The sequence below is a fragment of the Scyliorhinus torazame genome, chromosome 3, assembly GCF_047496885.1.
Source record: "Scyliorhinus torazame isolate Kashiwa2021f chromosome 3, sScyTor2.1, whole genome shotgun sequence".
NCBI lineage: Eukaryota > Metazoa > Chordata > Chondrichthyes > Carcharhiniformes > Scyliorhinidae > Scyliorhinus > Scyliorhinus torazame.
The window spans coordinates 281199009-281226558 of record NC_092709.1 but is presented as its reverse complement, the minus strand read 5'-3'; the positions used below and the strand labels follow the sequence as shown (position 1 = coordinate 281226558).

The window sequence follows — 27550 nt, the reverse complement described above, 5'->3', positions numbered from 1 at the left end:
GGTTAGGCTATTGTATCAGGCCTCGGAGGCGAGTATAAGGACGAACAGGACGATGTTGGACTACTTCAGACTGCACCGTGGGACAAGACAGGGCTGCCCTATCTCCCCACTGCTATTTGCGCTGGCCATAGAGCCGCTGGCAATTGCACTGCGAGCGTCTAGGGGCTGGAAAGGGCTGGTCCGGGGGGGAGTGGAACATAGAGTCTCGTTATACGCAGCTGATCTGCTGTTATATGTATCGGACCCAATGGTGGGGATAGACGGTATTATGGCAACCCTGAGGGAATTTGGCCGGTTCTCCGGATACAAACTGAACATGGCTAAGAGCGAGTTGTTTGTAATTCAGGCGAGGGACCAGGAGAGTAGGCTGAAGGGGTTGCCGTTCAGGCTAGTGGGGGAGAGTTTCCGATATTTGGGGATTCAGGTGGCACGGGACTGCGGCAAGTTGTATCAGCTTAACCTGTCCCGACTGGTGGAACGAGTGAGGGAGGAGGTCCGGAGGTGGGATGCGCTCCCGCTGTCATTGGCGGGGAGGGTGCAGACTGTTAAGATGACGATTCTCCCGCGGTTCTTGTTTGTTTTTCAGTGTCTCCCCATCTTTATCCCGCGTTCCTTCTTTAAGAGGCTGAATAAAATTATTCTGGGATTTGTATGGACAGGGAAGTCCCCGCGGGTGATGCTTGAAAGGAACAGAGGAGAAGGGGTCTGGCGTTGCCGAACTTCAGCAACTATTACTGGGCGGCCAACATAGCGATGATAAGGAAATGGATGGTGGGTGCGGGGTCGGTTTGGGAGCGGATGGAGGCTGCTTCGTGCAGGGACACTAGCCTAGCAGCCCTGGTCACGGCGCCTCTGCCGCTTCCGCCGGCACGGTACTCCACCAGCCCGATAGTGATGGCGGCTCTTCGGATCTGGGGCCAGTGTCGGAGGCATGTAGGGGAGGTAAGAGCATCGGTGTGGACCCCAATCTGCGGCAACCACCGATTTGCCCCGGGGAACATGGACGGGGGGTATTGACTGTGGAGGAGGGCAGGTGTTGTGAGGATGGGGGATCTGTTCCTGGAAGGGAGCTTTCCGAGTATGAGGGCGTTGGAGGAGAAGTTTGGGCTGGCGAGAGGGAACGACTTTAGATACTTACAGATGCGGGATTTTGTACGCAGACTGGCGCCGTCCTTCCCACATCTCCCGCCGAAGGGGAGGCAGGACAGGGTAGTTTCTAGGGGAGAGGTGGGAGAGGGTAGAGTCTCAGACATTTACAAGGAGCTAATGGGAGCTGAGAATACGTAGACCGAGGACATCAAGCTTAAGTGGGAAGAGGAGCACAGGGGGAGATGGAGGACGATGTCTGGGCAGAAGCCCTGAGCTGAGTAAACACGACCGCTCAGCCTGATCCAGTTTAAGGTCGTGCACCGGGTCCACATGACGGTGGCCCGGATGAGCAAATTCTTCGGGCTGGAGGACAAGTGTGCTAGATGCGCCGGAGGGCCGGCTAACCATGTACACATGTTCTGGTCGTGCCCTAAACTCGGGGGGTATTGGCAGGGATTCGCAGATGTCATGTCCCAGGTATTGAAAAGTAGGGTGGTAATGAGCCCTGAGGTGGCAATCTTTGGGGTTTCGGAGGACCCGGGAGTCCAGGAAGAGAGGGAGGCTGACGTTCTGGCCTTTGCTTCCCTGGTAGCCCAGTGACGAATACTGTTAGCATGGAGGGACTCAAAGCCCCCGAGGGCTGAGGTATGGCTATCGGACATGGCGAGCTTTCTTGGCCCAGAGAATGTCAAGTTCGCCTTGAGAGGTTTGCTACTAGGGTTCGCCCGAAGGTGGCAGCCATTTATTGACTTCTTCGCAGAGGAGTAAGCGTCAACAGAGGGGGGGCTAGGGGAGAGTAGAGTTAGGGGGATATTGAGGCAGGTCCTTGCGTGAACAGAGCCGTGGTTTGCACTATGTTTAATTTATGTCTTGACTTCTTTTTTTTGGTACTGTACAATGTAACTTTTTCTACATACCTAAAATACTTCAATAAAATTGTTTGTTTAAAAAAAAATAAGATGAACTCCACAGCACTGAGAATCCTAGCACATTGAATGACAGCTTCAATTCATTCTGCACCATAAATGGAGGACAGCAGGTAGCTAACTGCACATTCCCAGTGCTAGAAATCAAAAGTATCTCATGCTTTTCCCTCTTGAATTCAAAGGATGCCAACTTTCTTTCTAAACACCACTTTTAATCATCACTCATCAGAGGTGGATGAAACCAAAAGAGGATTAGACATCAGCCAGGCAATGATTCATTTTGCAAGCAGGAGTATGAACAGTAACGTGTCAGAACACTGCATTTTCATTCCTTAAATGATTTTTTCCAAAGGAGCGAGTCAGTTGTTTTTGACTTCAGTAAGCCCCTTGAGTTAATGCTGATGGCATGTTTTGAAAAGAACTGTCCTACTGAAAAATTATTACGAGGATTTACTGTTTCATATTTTCGATGCAATCTATTTTAGTTGCTGTGCATAAAGTCAAAGACTAAAGTTAGTACAATTTATCAGACTAACATATTTAACCCTTGAAATAGATTTTACTGCATACTGCTGCACTGCACTACGTGGAGCCATGGTTAGACCAAGGCAATTGTGCATGACAATGATATTTTTAAATATAACCATGTTATATATATATTTTTTTTTTGTTTGAATGCTGGATGAATTGCATTAAAAAACATGCATGTTTAGAGACAGAGCAAACATGTTCCACAAAACATAACTTTGTGGAAGAGTAGGACATAGAATTATAGAAATAATTCATAGAATTTACAGTTCAGAAGGAGGCCATTCGGCCCATCAAGTCTTGGAAAGGGCACCCTACTTACCCCCACACTTCCACCCCATCCCCGTAACCCCACCTAACCTTTTTGGATATTAAGGGCAATTTAGCATGGCCAATCCATCTAACCTGCACATCATTGGACTGAGGGAGGAAACCGTAGCAGCTGGTGGAAACCCACGCAGACACGGGGAGAACGTAGAGACAGTGACCCAAGCCGGGAATCGAAGCTGGGACCCTGGTGCTGTGAAGCAACAATGCAAACCACTGTGCTATTGTGCCATCCACATGCCGATCTCTGCAATGGGGCTGGCCAGGTCAGGAGTGGCAGATGCACACTATTGGCCCGAACCAGCCTGTACCCTTCAAAGGCACTCCTGAAAACGGAAAGCCTGGGAGTGGGGTCAGGAATCCCAGAATTGCAACCTGATGCGCAATCAATTACACTCAAGACGAAGTGATTCCATAACTGAAGCTTTAATCTGCTAGAACCTTTTCCCCAGCAGCTTCGATACAGAAAGTGAAGGCTGCTGGGACGGCACCATCTCTTATACCCCGCCTTCAGGGGGGGCTATGTAATACAGCCAATGATAGACTCCTGGGTCTAACCAATGGTCATCAGCCTCTCAGGTACTGCAATACCTGGTACTACCACATTCACCCCCTGTTAAAAAGGAGCCTGGTGGGGGTTGTGGCCAGCGTTAATAATCGCCTTTAGCATGGCATGACCAGGTATGGAGGTACCGTGATGTCGAGGATATGTACAAAGTGTTCATAGTGCAGCAATCAGTCGATCGGGCAGCCTGGTCGTCCTTCTGGAGCGTCTGGGCTTCGGCGGTGATTGTGATGAGGGTCCCGGCGGTTGCGACTCCGGGAGCGTGGTGTCGTCCTCCCTGGCAGCTTTGTCACCCCTAGGTGGCGCTGTAGGGGCAAAAGATTGACGGGGGGGGGGGGGGGCGCCTGTAGGGGGCGTCAGTGGGTGGTCGGGCCTAGGCAGGAGCGGCGGGAGTACTGACCCTCCAGTGAGGTGCTGTGGGGGAGGTGGGGATGGGGGCAATGGTTCGGGCACGCGTGGGGTTCTGGCGGGTGCCAGGTCCCGAAGGGAGACTGTGTCTTGCCGGCCGTCAGGGAACGCCACGCAGGCATACTGGGGCTTAGCGTGCAGCAGGTGGACCCTCTCGACCAACGGGTCCGACTTGTGCGCCCGCACGTGCTTCCGAAGCAGGATGGGTCCGGGTGTCGCTAGCCAGGTTGGGAGCGAGGTCCCGGAGGTGGACTTCCTGGGGAAAACAAGGAGACGTTCATGAGATGTCTGATTTGTGGTTGTACAGAGCAGCGACCGGATGGCGTGGAGGGCCATCGGGAAGACCTCTTGCCAGCGGGAGACCGGGAGATTCCTGGACCAGAGGGCCAGTAGAACGGTCTTCCAGACCGTTCCGTTCTCCCTCTCTACCTGCCCGTTTCGCCGGGGGTTATAACTGGTCGTCCTGCTCGAGGCAATGCCCTTGCTGAGCAGGAATTGACGCAGTTCGTCGCTCATAAAGGAGGACCCCCTATCACTGTGAATGTATGCAGGGAAACTGAACAGTGTAAAGATACCCTGGAGGGCCTTGATGACGGTGGTTGTGGTCATGTCTGGGCAGGGGATGGCGAATGGGAACCGGGAGTACTCATCAGTCACGTTCAGGAAGTACGTGTTGCGGTCGGTGTAGGGGAGGGGGCGTTTGAAATCCATGCTGAGGCGTTCAAAGGGATGGGAAGCCTTTATCAGGTGCGCTTTATCTGGCCGGTAGAAATGCGGCTTGCACTCTGCGCAGATTTGGCAGTTCCTGGTGGCGGTCCTGACCTCCTCGATGGAGTAGGGCAGGTTACGGGTCTTCACGAAGTGATAGAAACGAGTGACCCCCGGGTGGCAGAGGTCCTCGTGGAGGGTTCGGAGACAGTCCACTTGTGCGTTGGCATATGTGCCACGGGATAGGGCATCGGAAGGCTCGTTCAGCTTTCCGGGACGATACAAGATCTCATAGTTATAGGTGGAGAGTTCGATCCTCCACCGCAAGATCTTGTCGTTCTTGATCTTGCCCCGCTGTGCATTATCGAACATGAAGGCAACCGACCGTTGGTCCGTGAGGAGAGGGAATCTCCTGCCGGCCAGGTAATGCCTCCAATGTCTCACAGCTTCAACCATGGCTTGTGCTTCTTTTTCGACCGAGGAGTGGCGAATTTCGGAAGCATGGACGGTACGGGAGAAGAAAGCCACGGGCTTGCCCGCTTAGTTGAGGGTGGCAGCCAGAGCTACGTCGGACGCATCGCTCTCGACCTGGAAGGGGAGGGACTCATCGATGGCGCGCATCGTGGCATTTGCAATGTCTGCTTTGATGCGGCTGAAGGCCTGGCGGGCGTCCGGCGACAGGGGGAAGATTGAGGACTGGATCAGGGATTGGCTTTGTCTGCGTAATTGGGGACCCATTGTGCATAATAGCTGAAGAACCCGAGGCAGCGCTTCAGGGCCTTGGGGCAGTGAGGGAGGGGGAACTCCATAAGGGGGCGCATGCGCTCAGGGTCCAGCCTATGACCACACTTCGCACTATGTAGCATAGAATGGCGAGACGGTCGGTGCTAAACACGCATTTATCCTTATTGTATGTCAGATTAAGGATTTTCGCGGTCTGGAGGAATTTGCAGAGATTGGTGTCGTGGTCCTGCTGGTCATGGCCGCAGATGGTGACATTATCCAGATACGGGAACGTTGCACGTATGCCGTACCGGTCAACCATTCGGTCCATCTCTCGCTGGAAGACCGAGACCCCATTAGTGACACCAAAGAGAACTCTTGAAAATTGATAAGAGCCGCCCATCTGCTTCGAAGGCAGTGTACTTGCGGTCACTAGTGTGGAGGGGTAGCTGGTGATAGGCAGACTTGAGGTCCACCGTGGAGAAGACCTTGTATTGTGTGATCCTGTTTACCAGGTCGGCTATACGGGGAGAGGGTATGCATCTAGCTGCGGAAACCTGTTGATGGTCTGGCTGTAGTCTATGACCATCCTATGCTTCTCCCCGGTCTTTACCACCACTACTTGAGCTCTCCAGGGACTGTTGCTCGCTTCGATGACCCCTTCCCCCAGCAGCCTTTGGACCTCTGACCTGATGAAGGTCCGGTTCTGGGCACTGTACCGTCTGCTCTTGGTGGCGACCAGTTTGTAATCCGGGGTGAGGTTCGCAAACAGGGAAGGCGGGTCGATCTTAAGGGTCGCGAGGTCGCAGACTGTAAGGGGAGGTATAGGGCCGCCGAATTTAAAAGTAAGGCTTTGCAAATAACATTGGAAGTCCAGCCCCAGGAGGGTAGCCGCGCAGAGGTGCGGCAGGATGTACAGATGGAAATTGTTGAATTTCCTGCCTTGGACAGTGAGGTTCGCTAGGCAGAACCCCTGCATCTCCACCGAGTGTGACCCGGAGGTCAGGGAGATCCTTTGATTTACAGGGTGGGTTACAAGTGAACAGCGCCTTACCGTGTCGGGGTGAACAAAGCTTTCCATGCTCCCAGAGTCAATCAGGCACGACGTCTCGTGGCCATTGATGAGGATTGGCGTTGTAGCCGTTGCGAGTGTCCGGGGTCGACTTTGGTCCAGTGTCACCGAGGCCAGATGAAGCAATTGCAAGTTCTGGTCGGGCAGCGTGTAGCCGGCCGTGCTGGGGGCCTGGGGCCCCATCCAAGATGGCGTCACCCATGGGTCGCACATGGTGTCCGGGGATGAAGAAGATGGCAGCGGCGATAGACAAAATGGTGGCGCCCACCCGCTCAGCGTGGAGTCCGGGGGGCAAGATGGCCACGCCCATGGGTCGCACGTGGCACTAGGATAGGGGGGTGGCGGTGAGCGCTGGCCGGTCGGGGCCTGAAGGGGGGGTTGCCGGCGGTCCATAGTCGCTGGAGACCGCGGCCACGGCGCAGGCCTGGCAGACCCCCACAAAGTGGCCCTTCTTGCAGCACACTTTTGCAGGCGGCGGCATGGGCTGGGCAGCGCGGGCGGGGATGGTTCGCCTGTCCGCAGAAGAAACAGCGGGGCCCGGCGGCGTTAGCGGGCCGTCTCGCCGCGCAGGTTTGCGGGGTCAGGGGGAAGGTCTGAGGGGCTGCCGCTGTGGGGTGCCACGCAGCCCAAGGGGCCGCCGCGCGATCGGGGGCAAAAGACAGCGCATTTTTGTAGGCCACGTCCATGGACCCTGCCAGGGCCCGTGCCTCTGTAAGTCCCAAAGTGTCCCTTTCTAGGAGTCTTCGGCGGATATCGGGGGAGCTCATACCTGCAACGAAGGCATCCCTGATTAAAAGTTCCGTGTGCTCGCTCCCCAAAACGTGCGGGTAGCCACAGTTTCGGCCCTGCACCAGTAGCGCCCGGTAGAAATCTTCCAACGTTTCCTCGGGGCTTTACCGCCTCATCGCAAGCAGGTGACAAGCGTAGACCTGGTGTACAGGGCGGATGTAACTTCTAGCAGTTCGATAGCGGCAGCATAGTTCTCCGCCTCCTCGATAAGGGGGTAGATCCCAGGGCTGACCCGGGAGCGCAGGAGATGCATCTTTTGTCCTTCCGTGGGGGTGTCTACGGCCGTGTCGAGGTAGCCCTTAAAGCACGCCAGCCAGTGTTTAAAAATAGCAGCAGAGTTAGCCGCGTGGGGTCTGAGCTGGAGGCACTCCGGTTTGATTCGGAGATCTATCCTTCCAACTTAAGTTGTAGCAGATTAAATTGATGCGCAATCAATTACACTCAAGACAAAGTGATTCCATAACTGAAGCTTTAATCTGCTAGAACCTTTTCCCCAGCAGCTTCGATACAGAAAGTGAAGGCTGCTGGGATGGCATCATCTCTTATACCCCGGCTTCGGGGGGGGGCTATGTAATACAGCCAATAGTAGACTCCTGGGTCTAACCAATGGTCATCAGCCTCTCAGGTACTGCAATACCTGGTACTACCACACAACCAACCTGCCATTTTTAATCATCTGGATTTGGTGAAAATCCAGGCCAGGATCCTGCTGTTGCTGTCTGTCTCTGGAGCAGTTTGCATCCAAATTGTGTCTTAAGTGTCGTGTATACTGCATCTCCTGTTACATTCTGAGCTCAGCACAGAAGGATTTGGGCAGAATGACCTGTTTATATTGGTGGTCATCTCTGTTATATTTATAGGAGGCAGTGGAGTAGTGATATAGTAATTGGACAAGTAACCCAGAGACTCAGGGCAAGATCTGGGGACCCAGGTTCAAGTCCCACTATGTCAGATGGTGAAATTTCATTTCAATAAAAAAACTGGTATTAAAAATCTAATGATGACCTTGCAAGTAAAAGTAAAGTTACCCTTGCCCCAGATGATCATTCGCTGCTTTCCCCTTTGAGGGGAAGAGCTGACCGGTGGTAATTTAACCTGAGGATCGGCACACCTCAGGCGAGGTGCAAGGTTGAGAAGGAAGGGTCTTTATGAATAACCTCAGCCGGAATTGAACCTGCGCTGTTGGCCTTGCTCTGCATCACAAACCAGCTGTCTAGCCAACTGAGCCAAAACCATCTGCTTCACCAATGACCTTGAGGGAAGGAAATCTGCCATCCTCACTTGGTCTGGCCCATATGTGACTCCAGACCCACAGCGATATGCCTATCTCTCAAATGCCCCCTGAAATGGAGGTCAGTTAGGGGTGGCCAATAAATGCTTGCCCAGCCAGTGACACTCACATCCCGTAAACTAAATAAAACAAAATTACTTTTTTTTAAAGCATTTTTTCATGACGCTATTTCAACTGAAATATGACAGCAAGCAATATGGAAAATTATAGTTAGTCAACAGGGACAAGCTCCAGGCATGAGTGCAATGATCAGCATTGCTTAAATATTACACATGACTTTGTCATTTAAAAACCTAGCACAATGGATGAAATTTATTTGCAGAACTGGGTAAATTATAGAGCCTTTTCTCTCTCTGACACCAGGAGAGTTGGTGCTTTTGATCATGAACCATTTTCCTGGGTACTGCAGAGCGGATCTTCACCAGCAAGCAGGAAGGATTGCAAAGAAGCGCCCATTAACCTGGCCTCTGCTTCTTACAAATGCTCAGCGGATGGAAGCTATATTTATCTGCCTAATTTCTTTGAAGAACATTATCAGTTTTATCAAACAAAAATACAACCCAAAAACATGTTTACACTTCAGAGCAATCCATATGGGCGACATGGTAGCATAGTGGTTAGCACTGTTGCTTCACAGCGCCAGGTTCAATTCCGGCTTCGGTCACTGTCTGTGCAGAGTCTGCACTTTCTCCCTGTGTCTGCGTGGGTTTCCTCCGGGTGCTCCGGTTTCCTCCCACAAGTCCCGAAAGACATGCTTGTTAGATGAATTGGACATTCTGAATTCTCGCTCAGTGTACCCTAACAGGCGCTGGAATGTGGTGATGAGGGGATTTTCACAGTAACTTCATTGCCGTGTTAATGTAAGCCTACTTGTGATAATAAAGATTATCATGCAGTCTCATGCAGTTTTAATACATGCTTGAGTCTGACCTTGTATAATTCTGAAATGTGACAGCAGAGATAGTATGATCAGAAAAGATATGGGTCACAATTTACTGGCTGTTCACGCCAGCGAGATATTCCAGTCCCACTCCGGCGCATGGGTTTCCCGGTGACGAGGGATGGAGTCACGTAAATGCCACTGACAACTGCGGGGTTGGTAAATCCCACAGGCGGGCCGCATTCACCACCGAAAAACCGAAAAAAGGTGGTCAGTAAATCCCGCCCGTAATTTGAGATAGAGATGAAGGGAAGCAGGCGGCACGGTGGCACAGTGGTTAGCACTGCTGCCTCACAGCACTGAGGACCCGGGTTCGATCCCGGCCCCGGGTCACTGGCCGTGTGGAGTTTGCACATTCTACCCGTATCTGAGTGGGTCTCACCCCCACAACCAAAGATGTGCAGGTTAGGTGGATTGGCCCACTAAATTTCCCCTTAATTGGAAAAATGAATTGGGTACTCTAAATTTAAAAAAAACGTAAAGAAAAGAGATGAAGGGAAATGATAATGTTCTAACTGTCATGATATCAATAGCGATATCTCAAAGAGATCTGTGTTAGTGGCCTCAATTAGTCAATTTATTATTAATGGGATAAAGTCCACACATAGGTTTGTTGATTACACAAAGATAGGCAACATTGTAAACATTGTTTACAAGCATAACAGACGAACATAAGAATTAGGAGTGTCAGTAAGTCATACAGCCTACTGCCCTATTTGATAAGATCGTGACTGATCTCATTTTGGCCTCGATGCTACTTTCCTGGCTAGTCCCTATATCCTTGGACTCCCTTGTCAATCAGGAATCTATCTAATTCTGTCTTAAAAATTGTCAAAGACCCCGGGTGGAACCTTCCCCATAAACTGAAAACCGACGTGTTTCTCCCCAGAAACAGAGGGTTTTCTGTCCAGATCTCTGACACTTTGTCAGAAAGAAATAGGTGGGTGTATTTAGCGCCGCCACTCTGGCAGAGACTCATAGATCCGACAAGTTCGGCAATGCAAAGATTGGATGCCATCTTCAAAGTGTGCCCCGGTCAGCAAAACGCTGAACCCCTCCCCACCTCCCCTCACAGCCATGGAGGACACATGCCCCACACATGCTTTGGGGTGACCACTCCTACACCACAGATGTATCGGGGGCACTCTCGCCCTCTCTCCCCCCCCACCCCCCCCCCCACCCCCCCGCCTCGCAGGTTGACCGGCACACACTCCGTCCCCACCAGACATAAATGCTGCACGGGCGCACAGTAGTTAGCACTGCTGTCTCACAATGCCAGGGGCCTGGGTGTGAGTCCCACCTCGGGTGACTAGCACTGCGGAGTTTGCACTTCTCCTCCTTTCTGCGTGGGTTTCTTCCGGACACTCTGGTTTCCTCCCACAGCCCATAGATGTACAGGTTAGGTGGATTGGCCAAGCTAAATTGCCCCTTAGTGTCCAAAGGTTAGGTGTGGCTACAGGGATAGGGTGGGGGATTGGGCTTGATGGGTGGTCCTTTGGGGGGTCGGTGTGCAGACTCGGTGGCCCGAATGGCCTTCTTCTGCACTGTAGGGACTCTATTCTAAAATAAGGGGAAGCCCCCTCCCCCAATGGAGAAGGGCTGCCCCATCTCTGTGCCAGATGGCACTGCCAGGTTGCCGGGGCACTAGCTAGCCTCAGCCCTCAACCCTACGAATTCCAGGCACTTCAGCCCCATCCCCATCTTAAATGGGGGGGGGGGCCTTTATTTTTAAAACGAGTCCCCTAATTCTAGTCTCTCCCATAAAGGGGAAACATCTTTACAGCATCAACCCTGTCTATATCAGAATAAAGTCACCTCTCATTCTTCTAAACTCCAATGGATACAGGCCCAACCTGTCCAACCTTTCCTCGTAAGACAAGCCCCTCATCCCAGGGGTCAGTTCAGTGAACTTTCTCTGAACTGCTTCTGAAACAATTATTTCCTTTCTTAAAGGACACCAAAACTACACAATACTCCAAATGTTGTCTCACAACATCATGTACACCTGCAGCAAAACGTCCCTAATTTTATATTCCATTCCACTTGTAAATTATTAAGAACATTCCATTTGCCTTCCAAATCACTTGCTGTACCTGCATATTAACCTCTTGTGATTCATGTACCAGGATACCCAGATCCGTCTGTACCACTGAGCTCTGCAATCTCTCTCCATTCAAGTAATATATTGCTTTTCTATTCTTCCCACCAAAGTGAACAAGTTCACATTTTTCTATGTTGGACTTCACCTGCCAATTTCTTTCCCACTCATTTAACCCATCTGCATCCCTTTCCAGATAACTCCTTATCTCCCCTTCGCAACTTACTTTCCTACCTACCTTGGTGTCATCAGCAAATTTAGCAGTATTACATTTGGCCCCTTCATCCAAATCACTGATATAGATATAGTTGCGACCTCAGCATTGAACCCCATGGTACTTTAATCATTATATCTTTCCAGCCGAAAAATGACTCATTTATCCCTGCTCTCTTCATCCTGTTGACTGATGACCAAAATTCTATCCATGCTAATACTGTGAACTCTTCTTTTGTGTGGCAACAGGTCAAAACTACACCATATCCTCCATTCCGCTTTATCCGTACTGCTAGTTAATTCTCTAAAGATCTCTAATAAATTGTTTTAAACTGCTGTGTGCTCTGTTTCACGGAGACATGGCTCACTCCTGCTTCACCGGACTGTGCCCTACAACCAGAGGGTTTCTCAATCTACCGAATGGACCCTACGGTGGCCTCAGGCAAGGCAAGGGGAGGTGGAGTCTGCCTCCTAATCAACACCTCCTGATGCCTAGATGTAGCAACACTGGCGAGTTTTTGTTCCCCGGATCGAGAATACCTGACGCTAAACTGTCGCCCCTACTATCTTCCGCGGGAGTTCAGCTCCGTTATCCTGACGGCAGTTTACATCCCACCCCATGCAAACGTGAAAATCGCACTGGACGAAATATTCACCACCACAAATAGCCTTCAAACGAAACATCCCGAGGCCTTGTTCATTGTAGCTGGGACTTCAACCAGGCCAAGCTGAAGTGCGTACCACCAAGTTACCACCAACACGTCACCTGTTCCACCAGAGGACCAAACATCCTGGACCACTGCTACACAAATATCAAACATGCGTACCACTCTATCGCCCGCCCACACTGGCAAATCTGACCACAAGGCTGTGCTCCTGCTCCCGGCTTATAAGCAAAAACTGAAGAGAGAGAATCCGTCAAAGAAAGTCGTGCATTGTTGGTCTGAGGAATCGGATGATCTCCTGCTTAGAGTCAGTGGACTGGTCAGTATTTAAAAACTCTGCGACCAGCCTGAATGAGTACGCCACTACAGTAACTGACTTCATTAGGAAGTGTGTAGAAGACTGAGTGCCAAAGAAACAAATCCGCGTGCTTCCCAGCCGGAAACCCTGGATGAACAGGGATATCCATTGCTTGCTGAAGTCTAGGTCTGAGGCGTTCAGGTCAGGTGACCCTGATTTATACAAGAAAGCCAGATTTGATCTAAGGAAATCCATCAAAGATGCCAAAAGTCAGTACCGGACCAAGTTCGAGTCCCAGGCCAGCCACAGGGACCTCAGCTGACTATGGCAAGGTCTGCAAGACATAACGGGCTACAAGATGAAGGCATGTAAAATCACCGGCTCCAATGCATCCCTCCCTGATGAGCGCAACGCATTCGATGCACGCTTTGAACAAGAGGTCAGCGAGAGCAAGCCCTCCACCCCAGAAGCCTCGAATGAACTTGTATCTGAGATCACAACTGCAGACGTCAGAGAAGCCTTCTCGAAGGTCAACCCTCGGAAAGCCACCAGCCCGGGTGGGGTACCCGGACGGGCATTCAGGTCTTGTGCGGATCAGATGGCGGGGGTATTCAAAGACATCTTCAACCTCTCTTTACAACAATCTGAGGTCCCTATCTGCTTCAAGAAGACGACCATCATCCCTGTACCAAAAAAAGGTCAAGCAGCGTGCCTTAATGACTATCGTCCAGTGGCTCTGATATCCACCATCATGAAGTGCTTCGAAAGGTTAGTCACGGCACGAATCAACTCCAGCCTCCCGAACTGCCTTGATCCACTACAGTTCGCCTACCGCTGCAACAGGTCCACATCAGACGCCATCTCCATGGCCCTGCACTCTACCCTGGAACACCTAGATAACAAAGGCACCTATGTCAGACTCATATTTATCGCTTACAGCTCAGCCTTCAACACCTATTCCAACGAAACTCATCTCCAAACTCCATGGCCTTGGATTCGGCTCCTCCCTGGATCCTGAACTTTCTCACCTACAGGCCACAATCAGTAAGGATCGGCAACAACACCTCCTCCATGATCATCCTCAACACCGGTGCCCCACAAGGCTGTGTCCTCAGCCCCCTACTAGACTCCTTATACACCTGTGACTGTGTGGCCAAATTCCCCTCCAACCCGATTTTCAAATTTGCTGATGACACCACATAGTGAGTCGGATTTCAAACAATGACGGGACAAAGAGTACAGGAATGAAATAGAGAACCTGGTGAACTGGTGCGATGACAATAATCTCTCCCTCAATGTCAACAAAATGAAGGAGATTGTCATCGACATCAGGATGCATAGTGGAGAATATGCCCCTGTATACATCAACGGGAACGAAGTAGAACGTTTTTAGGTGTCCAGATCACCAACAACCTGTCCTGGTCCCCCCATGCCGACACTATAGTTAAGAAAGCCCACCAACGACTCTACTTTCTCAGAAGACTAAGGAAATTTGGCATGTCACCTACGACTCTCACCAACTTCTACAGATGCACCATAGAAAGCATTCTTTCTGGTTGTATCACAGCTTGGTATGGAGCCTGCTCTGCCCAAGACCGCAGGAAACTGCAAGGGGTCATGAATATAGCCCAATTCATCACGCAAACCAGCCTCCCATCCATTGACTCTGTCTACAATTCCCGCTGCCTCGGCAAGGCAGCCAGCATAATTAAGGACCCCATGTACCCCGGACATACTCTCTTCCACCTTCTTCCGTCAGGAAAAAGATAGCAAAGTTTGAGGTCACGTACCAACCGACTCAAGAACAGCTTCTTCCATGCTGCCATCAGACTTTTGAATGGACCTACCTCGTATTAAATTGATCTTTTCTCTACACCTTGCTATAACTGTAACATTATATTCTGCAGTCTCTCCTTCCTTCCCTATGCACTGTATGCATTGTTTGTACAGCATGCAAGAAACAATACTTTTCACTGTATACTAATACATGTGACAATAATAATAAATCAAATCATCAAATTAGTTAAACATTATTTCCCTTGCACAAAACCATGTTGACTCTGTCTGATTTGATTAAGATTTTCAAAGTACCCTTCCATAACCTTCTTAATAATAGATTCAAGCATTTTCCTATGTCAGCCTATAGACTAACTGGCCCCTAGTTTCCTGCTTTCTATCTCCCTCCTTTCTTAAATAGAGGAGCTACATTTACTCAATTGCAATCTGCTGGGACCCTTCCAGAATCTGGGGAAATTTTAGAAAAGAAAAACCAATGCAACACTACCGCAGCAACCACTTCTTTTAAGAACCCAGGATGAAGTCCATAGGGCCCTGGGGACTTGCCAGCCTTTAGTTCTAATCATTTCCTCAGTACCCTCTCCCTGATGATTTTAATTGTTTTAATTTCCTCCCTCCCTTTCACAGCTTGATTCTCAATTATTTCTGGGGTATCTTCTAAAGTGAAGTCAGTTTAATATACCCATTTCCTTATTTTCCATTACGACTTCCACAGACATAAGTCTCTAGAGGGCCAACACTCACTTTACGTACTCTCTCCCTTTGTAAGTACCTGTAGAAACTCTTCCTATCTTTTTGTTTATTTCTAGCTAACTTTCTCTTGTACACTCATTTCTCCCTTCTTTTTTATACTCATCCTTTATTTGTTTTAATATTCTGTCCAATCTTCTGGCCTGTCTCTCATCTTCATGTAGCTGTGTAATTTTTCTTTCAATCTGACCTTTAACTTCCATAGTTAGCAACCAATGGTGTGTCCTTCCCTTGGCATCTTTCTTTTTCACTGGAATGTAAGGTAATGACTGTTACAAAATATCTCCTTAAATGTTGTCACTGCATTTCTACCGACCTGTGCCTTAACCTAAGTTCCCAGTTCCCTTTAGCTAGCTTTGCCTTCACACCCTAATTATTGCATTTACAATTACAACGAGATATTAATAGATTAAGTGAATGGATATTGTGGCAAATGGATTTCAATATAAGCAGGTTAGAATTGGAATTTAGATTAAGAGGTCATTTTATTAAAGGTTTCAAGATACGAAAGGGAAAAATTCTTTCTACTGACTGGGGAATGTAGAAATGGCCTAGAATTTAAATCCAGACCTTTGAAGCGCTGCCTCACTGGAAAAGAATGTTTAGGGCCTGGGATGGTGAGCAGGGAGGAGGTAGCGGGCAGGTGTTACATCTAAATACTCTTTTCAAGTGTGGCAGCGCTTCATGTGCACCTCCTTCTATCTGATCTATTGTATTCGTTGCTCCCAATGTGTGCTACTCTACATTGGAGAGACTAAACGCAGACTAGGTGACCACTTTGCAGAACACTTCCGGTCTGTCTGCTGCAGGACTCAAATCTTACTGTCACTTGCCATTTCAACTCACTGTCCTGTTCTCACATCCTAGGCCAGCTGCAATGTTCCCGCGAAGCCCAGCGCCAGCTGGAGGAACAGCAACTCATCTTCCAATTTATTGTCATTTTTTCCATTGATCTATTTTTGCCTCACCATTGTCCCATCCCCCCCACTCCACTTGGGCCATCTGTTCCTAGTTGCCCTTTGACATACTGCTCAACCTTGTTCTGCTATTCACACATTCTAATCTCTTTATGTGCCACTATCATCACCCTTTTAGTCTTAATCAGCCCCATTTACATTTTTTTGTCTTCTGTCCCCGACATCTTTGTCCATCCCCACCTATCGCTGGACCCCTATCCAGTCCCCCCACTCCACGTACCCCCACAACAGTATAAATCTGACCCTATTTCCAGTTCCCTCCAGCTTTGACAAAGAGTCATCCAGACTCGAAACACTAGCTCCTTTTTCTCTCCACCAATGCTGCAGACTTGTTGGGAGAGAAATCCTACACGCAAAGGGCAGTAGAAGTTTGTCCTTTTCTTCCTCAAATGTCAGCTGATGTGGAATCAACTTTAAAACTGAGACTGATAGATTTCTGTTAGCCTAAAGAAATGAAGGGATGCAGGGTAAAGGCAGGTATCGGAGTCAGGCCCCAGATTAACCATGATTTCAATCGGAGCAGGTTCAATGGACTAAATGGCTTACTCCTGTTTCTTTCTTCATAAGAAATCGATCTACACACCTTTTTCTATGTTAAGTGCCTCTCGTCTCAGCCTGTCCAGTGAGATCCTCATTTCAGTTACACTAAACTGTAGAGGCAGTAAGTAGCTGCAAGGTGCTTCCCACAAAAAAGAGAAGAACAAACTGGGAAATAATATGCCTGAGCTACATATCTCTTAGTGGCCAGGGCCAGGCTGGGGAATGCCCAGTTGTTCTCTTGGCTACAATTAGTACTTGGTAAGACCGGGCCAAAAAAACAGCAAATATACACCTTCAGTACAATGTTTAAACTTCAGCTCTTCCTTCAGCCAATTTCATAGCACAGGTTTTCAGCAGGTTCCTTGCACTTCAACTATAATTACAACATTATAGTTTCCTTCCTAGACAAGTTACCTTGATGAAACCGTGTACAAGAGTAATTAACCATACCTTGTATTCCACAAGTCCCAGTGCCGATAGAAGTCAAGTCATTCCACTTCCTCTGTGAGTGCTGGATGGCGTCCCTCTTATATATAATGTGTGGTTGTTGCTCTTCTTCTTTCCTTGGGTGGCCATGGATAGGTTCGATAAAGTAGTCTTCACTATGTAAACGGAACAAACCGTGCTGCAGAGAAGGACAGGTCGATTGCACAGTTATTGCATTGTTTTGAATTCACAACACAAAATCCCCTGAAAAGCTACACCAACTTGCAAAATGTTAGAGTTAACTTTATCTTGTTATATTATCCCAATGTTATAGTGAAATCATATGTTCATGCACATGTGAGCTTACATATTCATCGTTCCACATGGCTCACTATTGCACCATGGTCTTGTGTATCAAACAAACAATGTATTAGTCTGCAGCACATGGTGAGATCTATGAAATACAGGCAAAAAAATCGGAGTCTAAAAGTTGATTTATTTTGAACTCCTGGGAACCACAAGATATAACATGGTGACAGCAAGTGTCTTTGAGAAAAACCCAACCATTTGAAACGGATTTAGTGCTGAATTCAATTGAGAAAAATCAATGCCAGAGAGAGAAAAACAGAGAGAATCATATGAAAATGAAATGGAGCCAGCAAGGGCAGCACGGTGGCACAGTGGTTAGCACTGTTGCCTCACAGCGCCAGGGTCCTGGGTCAATTCCAACCTCGGGTAACTGTGTGTGTGGAATTTGCACATTTCCCCCGTGTCTGCGTGGGTTTCCTCCGGGTGCTCCAGCTTCCTCCTATAGTCCAAAGATGTGCAGGTCAGGTGGATTGGCCATGATAAATTGCTCCTTAGTGCCCAAAGGTTTGGTGGGGTTACAGGAATAGGATGGGGGATTGGGCCTAGGTAGGGTGATTTTTCAAAGGGTTGGTGCAGACTCGATGGGCTGAATGGCCTCCTTCTGCACTGTAGGGATTCTATGATTCTATGAAGTGTAAATTCAAGGAACAGATGAAAGGCTGGTAAGATCAGTTCATCTGGGACTCTGTACACCTTGATGCGCAAAAAGGTCTGACTGGAAAAGACATGCTGACAATGTTGCACGGTGTTAACACTGTCAGGGCACATGAAGCCACGAGCGGACAGATAAAGACGCTGACTACCCAGAAGATTGGCTTTAAGTTAAGACATGAGAAAGGTAGCAGGTTTGGTGCAGAGAAAGAGCAAGAACAGAATGCAGGTCAGACAGAGGGAAACATGTGAATAAGCTGTGGCTGACCACATGAGTTCACAGAGGAAATGACTCAAATGAGAATCAAACTGCAGAGCTTATGGAAATCCCAGTCACTGGGAAAAGATATGCCGAACAAAGAAAGAAGATGGTAGCAAATGCTAACTGGGCCAATGAGAAGGAAAAAAAAGCCAAAACATCCATACCCTTGTAGATGACAATGGGTGGGATTTTCCGGCCACTCGTTGGTGCATTTTCTGTCAGCAGAGGTGGCTGCCAGCGGGCACTTCCAGTCGCAACAGTGCCTATGACATTTTACATGTCTCACCCACCCCGCCACAGGAAGTTGCCTTCGGTGGGACTGGAAGATCCCACCGGCAGAAAGGACCAGAAAATTCCACCCAGAGGGGCCATTCATTGGCATGAAATAGCTGGATGGGAAAGTTCCCAATGAAAGGAACACGACCGTTCAGATCAGGAAGGCGGGGAGAAATAACCCCACAACCATAAATCTGAAGTTTTACACTGGAACACAGAGTAACATCATCATTCTCAGATTATAGTGGGAGCTCTTTCCTGAAAATGTGAAAGAAAATTATTACTCAAGGAAAGATTCCACACTTTGCTAAAGGCATCTGGTGGAACTGAGATTCAACAGCTAGGAATGATCCAAATCTGAGGGACACAAGAAGGAAAAGACATTAACTACACATTCACAGAAACAGAAGATCCGCTAACCTGGGATTGAGCAGCTGTGAAGACCTGCAGCTGATCTCAGTAAATCATGAGATGAAGGAGGCGTCACCAAGGATTGAAGGTGGTACACCCATTGGATAGCCCCTCTGCTCAGGAGCAAGTAAGTGATTGTTCAGAGTCATCACAGAGCTCAGTTTGTGTACATTTACCATTATGAGAGAGAACAGGTCGAGCCAAATGTTGCTGTCAAATATTGGAATTCTCGAGGACCTCTGTTCGCGGCATATAGGGAGAGGTGCACACGAGGCGGTTCGCTATTCTTGGCCCTTTCTCGCCCAACTCCTGGGATATTTGTAAGTAAAATCCCATCTGATCGATGGTATAAGGTGCCCACGTAAGGAAATGCAAACAAGGACCAGGGCAAAGAAAATTGTAGATACAAATTTGTTGACAGATTTGAAGGCTTCTTGAGGCTCTTCGACGGAGAAAATGGTAGAGCCTGCTCCTGTGACTCCGGTCTCTCCAATAACGGCCGACATGCTAGCCGGCGTTTTGGCGGTGGAATTTGAGAAGCAATGGAGGTTTGTGTCCGGGGACCTTAGTAAGTCGATAGATGCCCTGGCTCCCATTCGGTCGAAGTTAGAAAAGACTTCTGAAACGGTAAAAGCACATGGCGCTGCGATTAAGGACATTGAGATGGCTCTCTTGAAACAGAGCGACCTGATTGCTTCGCTGGTGGCTGAGATCTCCCTTATGGCCAGTGGAAGTAAAGCACTGAGGACCAAGGTAGATAATGTGGAGAATCGCTCTTGGAGGCAGAATGTCAAAATCATGGGGTTTCCGGAGGGTAACAAAGGCCCAACTCCCACAGAATACTTTAAAAGATATTTGGGAAGATAGTGGGGGAGGGTTGATTCATGTCTTCTTCCGAGCTGGATCGAGCCCATCAGACATTCCAGCAGGAGCCCATCACAATGAACCACCACGGCTATTGTGGTAATGTGCCACAGCTTTCAGGAGAAGGAATGGGTCCTGAAATGGGCTAAGGAGCATCCAAACTATAAATGGGAAGGCCACGCCAACAGGCTTTGTCAAGACATTAGAGTGGAGCTGGCAAGGAAGCAGGTGGCGTGTAACAAGGCCAAAGTCGTCCCGTACAAGAGTGGAATTCGATTTGGAGTGGTGTACTCGGTGTGACTCCGACTGACCTTTGAGACAAAAGACTATTTTTTCAATGCGCCGGGTGATGCGGATGCCTTTGTGAAAAAACATGGTCTCGGTTCTAGTTGATTGTGTTTTTGTGAGGTTTCTGGTTGTTGGCAGGTGGGTGTGGAGAGTTATTTGGGTTCCTTGTATATGTTGGATGTTGGCGGGGGCTTAAAGCTGCAACCTGTGTTTATGTCTTCGGCCTGGGCAATGTTTCTTTTCCTTTTACCCTGCGTGGGGGCCGCACTAATGGGACGAAGTGGTGGGGGTAGTTACAAGTCATTATACTAGTTTGGTTATGAATAATGAGCTTAGTGTTTTCGTTTTGTTTGGGGTTAGGGTTAGTAGAAAGGGGGTTTGTTCGCTCTACTGTTATTGGTATGTATATTTGGGTGTGGTATTCTTTGGGGGTGAGGGGTTAGTTTGCTGAGCTTATCTCGTCAGTGCAGGAAATGATGTAAGTGCGGCCTTGGCGGGGCAAAAAAAGGCAAAGTGCCATTAAACAGCGGGGTCTATCTCAGCGCCAACACCCCGTTAAACAGGCTCTAAAACAGGACTCTTTCTGTCCCATTAAATGGCACCCTGAGTCTCGCAAATGGAGAATTCCGGCCCAGTTCTATCCTTGATATGAACCAAGTTAGCTAATCAATAATTCAAACTTGACAATTGATCTGAGCAGGCAAAAGGTCAGGTATTCCTGATGTAAGATTCATCTGAGTGAACATGAGTTGGGGGTGTGGTGAACGGATTGTACTAACCATTCACGATGTATTACACTGTATCATGCTGTTGCCCATGTGGGCTCCACCTATGGACCATGGTACAATATTACATAGAATGTATCATGTTGGTGCCCTTGCGGGCTCCGCCCCTGGCTCCGCCCCTTGAGGGGAGGTATAAAGAGCAGCAGCCCTGTAGTCGGCTCTCACTAGCAGAGCAATCGCAGGCAGGCACTGTTCTAGTCGATTAAAGCCACTGTTCACTTCAACTCTCTGTCTCACGTGAATTGATGGTCGCATCAGGGGGCAGGAGTAGACTCAGCTCTGAAGCTGTACTTAAATAGTTTGCTAACATAATTTCAAATGTGAATTGTCGGCTTTCAACCCATATTTTATTTGCCAATATTTCACAAGAGAAAAAGAAAATCAACATTTTCAGGATTGGAGGTTGCCAAAAATGAATCAATCAGATCTATTGACAGGTAGGATGTGAAGCTGGTAAAAGCAATATTTTCTCTCCACGTTTATTGTGTAGAAACTTTAATCGGAAAGGTTTGACATGAGCTGATTGTTTCTGACTATCACAGTGACATGTTTCAGTTAGAGTCTGTCTCCAAAACAGTGGTGCATAATAAGCTGGCAAAACACTTTTTTCAATAATGGATTTTCTGGTACGTACCCAACTGTTTCTCTATATGTAGATTTAAATTGACCAAGATCAAATTGAATCACAGAATAGTTGCAGCAAAGGAGGCCATTTGGCCTCTTGTGGCTGTGCTGACTCTGCAAGATCAACGCAGCTACTCCATTGCCGCATCCTTTCCCACAGTTCTTTTCTTCAGATGCTTATCCAATTTCCTTTTGATAGCTAGGATCGAATCAATCTCCACCTCACTCTCAGGCAGTGTGTTCCAGATCTTAACCACTCACTGTGTAAAAAGGTTTTTCCTCGCCTAGCCTTTGGTTCTTTTGACATTCAGCTTAAATCAGTGTCCTCTGTTTCTCGAACCTTCCACCAGTGGGAACGGTTTCTCCTGATCTACACTGTCTAGACCCTTCATAATTTTGAGCATCCTCTATCAAATATCCTCTCTCCTCTTTTCTCAAATGAAAACAGCCTCAGCTTTATTATAAAGTGGATTGAGGATTGAGAACACTGGCTGCAACTGTACAGGGCATTGGTGAGGCCACACCTAGAGCAGGGTTGTTGTGTTGGTACGGTGAGTAGTCGGAGGATGGTAGACGGTGGGGGGGGGGGGGGGGGGGGGGGGGGGGGGCGTAAAAAGAATTCAGTGGGCAGTCGGGGTTGAGGTAGGTGTGTGTGTGTGTGTGTGGTCAGGGTCAGTCAGCACAATAGTTCCCCAGAAGATAGAAATGATTTAATTCTATCTATTGCTCCCCAACACTGTGTACAGTTTTGATCTCCTTATTTAAGGTGGGATACACTTACATTGGAGGTAGCTCAGAGGAGATTCAGTATATTGATTACTGGGATGAAGGGGTGTTTCTAATGAGGAAAGGTTGAGTAGACTTGGCCTATATTCTGAAGGGGCCTTGATTCTGAAGGGGTTTGACAGGGGAGGTGGAGAAGAGGTATTTCTTTGTGAAGCAATCTAGAACGGGCACTACAATCTCAAAATAGGATGGAGACGAGGAGGCATTTCTTCTCTGAGAGTTGTTGATCTTTGGAATTTTCTGCCTCAGAGAGCAGTGAAGGCTGGGTCATTAACTATATTCAAGGCAGAGTTCGACAGATTTTTGATCTGCAGAGGAGTCAAGGTTTTGGGGGTGGGAGGCAGGAAATAGAGTTGAGGTCACAATCAGAACAGCCATGCTCGTGTTGAACACAGGAGCAGGCTCGAGGTGCTGAATGCCCGACTCCAACTCCTATTTCTTATGATCTTCTTGTCCTCCCATCTATCCACAAAGCTAAAGATCCTCATGCATTGGAGAGGACACAAAGGATTTATGAGGATGTTACCAGGACTGTTTAAATTGCAGTTATGAGGAAAGATTGGATAAGCTGGGGTTGTACTCCTTGGAACAGAGGAGGCTAAAGGGAGATTTGATTGGGATGTAGAGAGTTGTAAGAAGCCTGGATAGAGTGGATAGGAAGGGTCTATTTACCTTAGCAGAGAGAACAGTGACTATTGCTTTAGATTTGAAGTGATTGATAAGAGGATTAGACGGGTGAAGAGGAAATTATTTTTCACCCAAAGGGTGGTAAGGCTCTGGAACTCACAGCTTGAAAGACTAGTCGAGTGGGAAACCATCAAATCATTTCAAAATTGCCTGTATGTCCACCTTAAGTGAGGGTGAGGCCGGGCTGTGGGAGACAGGGAGAAGAGTGTTGTCATGGGAGGTAATGGGACCCGTGGGGGGGGCGGTGTCCAGTGAGGGGATCGGTGTGGTGGAGGGAGCCCCAACGAGTGGGGCCGTGAAGGTTGTTGTGTTGGTGCGGTGAGTGGTCGGAGGGTGGTAGTTAAGGGGGGGGGGGTAAAGAGATTCCTGTGGGCAGTCGAAGTTGGTGTGTGTGTGTGTGTGAGGTCAGGGCGAATCAGCACAACAGTTATGCAGAAGGTCGAAATGATTTAACTCTATTGCTCTAAGACAGTCAGAACCATCTGAAGTTTGTGATTTGAATCGCAGTTTCGGATGGTTCCCACTGCAGGATTATTGCTCAGAGGAAGCTTGGCCAGTGCTTCTCAATATTTACACTTACTTCCCTCAGCAATCGTGCATGCATAGCATCCAGACCTGGTGATATATCAGCCTTAAATACAGCCAGCTTTTCTACTACTCCACTAATTTTTAACTGTCCTCTCTTTAATTGGATTTTGACAGCATTTTTTCCCTTGGTGAAGTGAGGCGTAAAATATACCTCAGCCATGCCCGTCTCCATGTGTAAATCTCCATTGCCCCTGATTAGCACCACCCCTCTTTTCACTACCTTTTATATATGTTGACATGCTGACAGAAGAGTTTGCGATATGGTAGCCAGCCTCCTCTCATGCCCTCTGCATCTCTTATTACTTTTTTCACTTCCCACTGAACTTGCTACATTCAGTATGATTCTCACTTGTATTATCGACTTGGCTTGTGTCACATGCACCTTGTCAGCTTTACATTACACTCTCTCTCTCTCTTTTGTCACCCAGAGGTTTCTGGCTTTGTTTGTCCTACCTTTCCTCCTTGAATGAACCTCAACTATACCTAAACCTAAAGGCAGCCCACTGCTCTGTTACAGTTTTGCTTTCTGTTCTTTGATTCCATTTTACCTGGGCCAGGTCCGTTCTTGCCCTACTGAAACTGGCTCATTCACAATTGTTGCAAACCTTATGATGCTATGAACCCTGGCCCCTAAATATTCCCCCATTGACAATTGATCCACTTGGCCCATCTCATTCCCCAGATCCAGCAATGCCTCTCTTCTCATTGGTTGGAAACATATTGATCCAGAAAATTCATCTGAACACTCTTCAGAAACCCATCTCGCTCGCAGTCCTTTACACTATTACGACCCTAGTTTATAGTGGGAAAATTAAAGTCCACCATGAAACCGCTCTGTATTTTTTGGACCTCTCAGTAATTTCCATACATTGTCTTTCCCCGATATCTTTCTCACTAGTTGAAGCTTCTTTCCTGAGATAAAGGGTTGTTGTGCAGAATCAATGCACAAATCAGTTTTATTGAACATTCCTGTCACCACAGTTGAGCAATTTTCTCGTTGTAGAAATAAAGCATGGGGTAGGAATAGAGTTCTACTTAATTTAAACAAAGAGAACTCAGATTCTACAATTTTAGTACAGTGTAATGATGACCCACTGGCTCCTTTATGAATCACAGCACCCTGTTATGTTCACTCACATGTATGATTTAAGTGAGTATAAATGGAATAGATGATGAATAATCTTGCGGGTAACTCAAATTCCATTTAAGAAATGTCTCTTGCTGGTGTATTAAATTGGCTCATGCATGAAATATAAATAGACTTCAAATCATATAATTTTTATTTTGGCATCTGAATCAAATGCTTCCACGCAAGAGAGGAAGGTTTGAGTGCAGGTGAGAACTCCATGCAGATTGTTGCAATATAGAGTGAAGTGTTTTATCTTCATTTTTTAAAAAGTAAATACATATTGCGCGCTCCTCTCCTGATGTCACTGGTCTTGCTGCTCTCTGCTACTTACAGAAAACTGGTGGACGGCATCAAAGGAAGGGGATGAAATGACATTCTGGTGCAACAGGGAATGTTGGAAAACAACAAAAGCATTTGCAGCAATTTTCTGAATTGAAGTTTCTTGAAGTTTCTGAAGGCAGCATGTGAACGCTGGAACTGTGGCATTTATTAGTGGCATGTTTATTAAGAGAAAAATGGGAGATAATAAATCGGCAGCTACCTCTCGCCTAATTTTCTCCCCTATTATAAGACTTGTTAGCTTTTTGTCTCCCTCCATTGCTATCTCACCCCAGCTGCCGTAAATACACTTATCGATATCCAGGCTCAATCCCCCAAAAAGTGGGGCGGGATTCTCCCAGCCCTGGGCCGGGCTGGAGAATACCCCCGACCGGGCCACGCCACCCCGATGCCGGCATGCGATTCTCCGCAGGTGAGGTTGGCGCGGCACCGGTCGCGGGCCGCTCTACGCGCCGCCGCCCCCCCCCCGCCGCGATTCTCCAGCCTGAATGGGCCGAGCAACAACAAGAAAAAAACAAGTCCCACCGGCGCCATTCTAACCTTCTCTGAGCCGACGGGACCTCGGCGTTGAAGGGTCGGGTGGTGGTCTGTGGGGGGAGGGGGAGGGGGAGTCCGACCCCAGGGGAGGCCTCCGATGTGACCTGGCCTGTGATTGGGGCCCGCTGATCGGCGGGCCAGCCTGTCTGGCTGTGGCCTCCTTTCCTACGCCTTCCCCTGTAGCCCTTCACCATATTGCATCGGGGCCGGCGCCTTGAAGGAGGCCACTGCGCATGTGCACGTTGGCGCCGCTGCGCATAGTTCGCGCCAGGATCGGCAGCTGGAGCGGTGTGAACCACTCCAGCGCCATGCTGGCCTCCTGTAGGGGCTGGACTTACTCCTTGCAGCAGCCAGTTCACGCCGTCGTAAAACCCGACGGCGTTTACGACGGCGTGGACACTCTGCCGCGGGATGGGAAAATCCCGCCCGTGACCCTTGCCATATTCCCAACCTAAACCCCCCAAAACGCCAGTTCATTTCATTTCTGCATTTGGTACTGCTGGCCGATCATAGAAACATAGGAAATTGGAATAGGCCATTCGGCCCTTCGAATCTTCTCCACCATCCATTTTGATCATGGCTGATTATCCAATTCAGTAACTTGTTCCCACTTTCCCCCAGATCCGTTTATCCATTCGAGCTACATCTATCTCCTTCTTGAAAACATACAGGGTGGGATTTACCACACTGGTAGGAAATTCTGGTCCCACACCGGCGCAACAGATTCGAAATCCGGTTGACAATGGCAGGGTCGATTGATCCCGCTGGTGGGCAGCCTCCGCCGCCGGAAAACACGTGGCAGGGTGGTCGGTAAATACCGCCCACAATGCTTTTGCCTCAACTGCTTTCTGTGGTAGCGAATTCTACAGGCTTACCACTCCTTGGGTGAAGAAATTTCTCCTCACCTCAGTCCTAAAAGATTTATTCTGTATCCTTAGGCTATGACCACTGGTCTGGATACCCCGACCATCAGGAACATCCTTCCTGCATCTACCGCCTGTATCCTATCAGAATTGTATAGGTTATGATGAGATTCCCCCTCATTCTTTGGAAATCCAATGAATATTATCCTAACTGATTCAATCTTTCCCCTGAGCAAGACACCCTAGATGTTCAAGGCAAGCATCCCGCAGAGGGCAGTAGAGCGGAGCTGCTGATTGGCTGTTGTGGGGACAATTTGCATCCGTGCATTGCGATCACTGCATCCAAAAGGTGGTTTGTGGAGGAGCTGTTGTCAAGCGACAGTTAAACCCGAAACACTTCTTCAGTGTTTCCCTCCCTACCTCCTCCTCTAACCAAAAAAAAAAGACAATCACTGTAAGGATCCCAGCCGAGTAAAGATCAAGAGTGAGACTCGAGGGCAGGTATAAGTAGAAAGAAGTTGAACCGTGACGTCGCAGCCTGCAGGTAAGTGATTGGCTGTGCCTGGTAAGTAGTTTTTCTTTTCCCTGAGGTGTTATCGTGCGGGGCGCAGTGGTTGCTGAGTGAGTGCTTGCTGAGAAGGGCAGAATGTTTTTTTTTTTTAAACTTACTGTTGGGAGCGTAAAAATGGCAGGAGATCCCATAACCCGTGTTATGCTCCTCTTGCTCAATGTGGGAGTTCAGGGACGCGGCCGATGCCCCTGACTCCTTCATGTGCAGGAAATGTGTCCAGCTGCAGCTCCTGTTAGACCGCATGACGGATCTGGAGCTGCGGATGGACTCGCTTTGGAGCATCCGCGATGCTGAGGATGTCGTGGATAGCACGTTCAGTGAGTTGGTCACATCGCAGATTAGGTTTAGTAAGTGAGACAGGGAATGGGTGACCAAAGGGCAGAGAAAGAG

At 48.5% G+C, this 27550-nt stretch overlaps 1 protein-coding gene across 1 annotated transcript in view; it reads right to left on the bottom strand.

Moving 5' to 3' along the window:
* Window positions 1–27550, bottom strand: part of LOC140409143 (A disintegrin and metalloproteinase with thrombospondin motifs 12-like) — a 951810-nt gene that overhangs the window by 771274 nt on the left and 152986 nt on the right. Inside the window, exon 3 of the mRNA XM_072497322.1 lies at window positions 17155–17329. Coding sequence (XP_072353423.1) covers window positions 17155–17329 — 175 coding nt within the window. The remainder of the gene's footprint in view (window positions 1–17154; window positions 17330–27550) is intronic.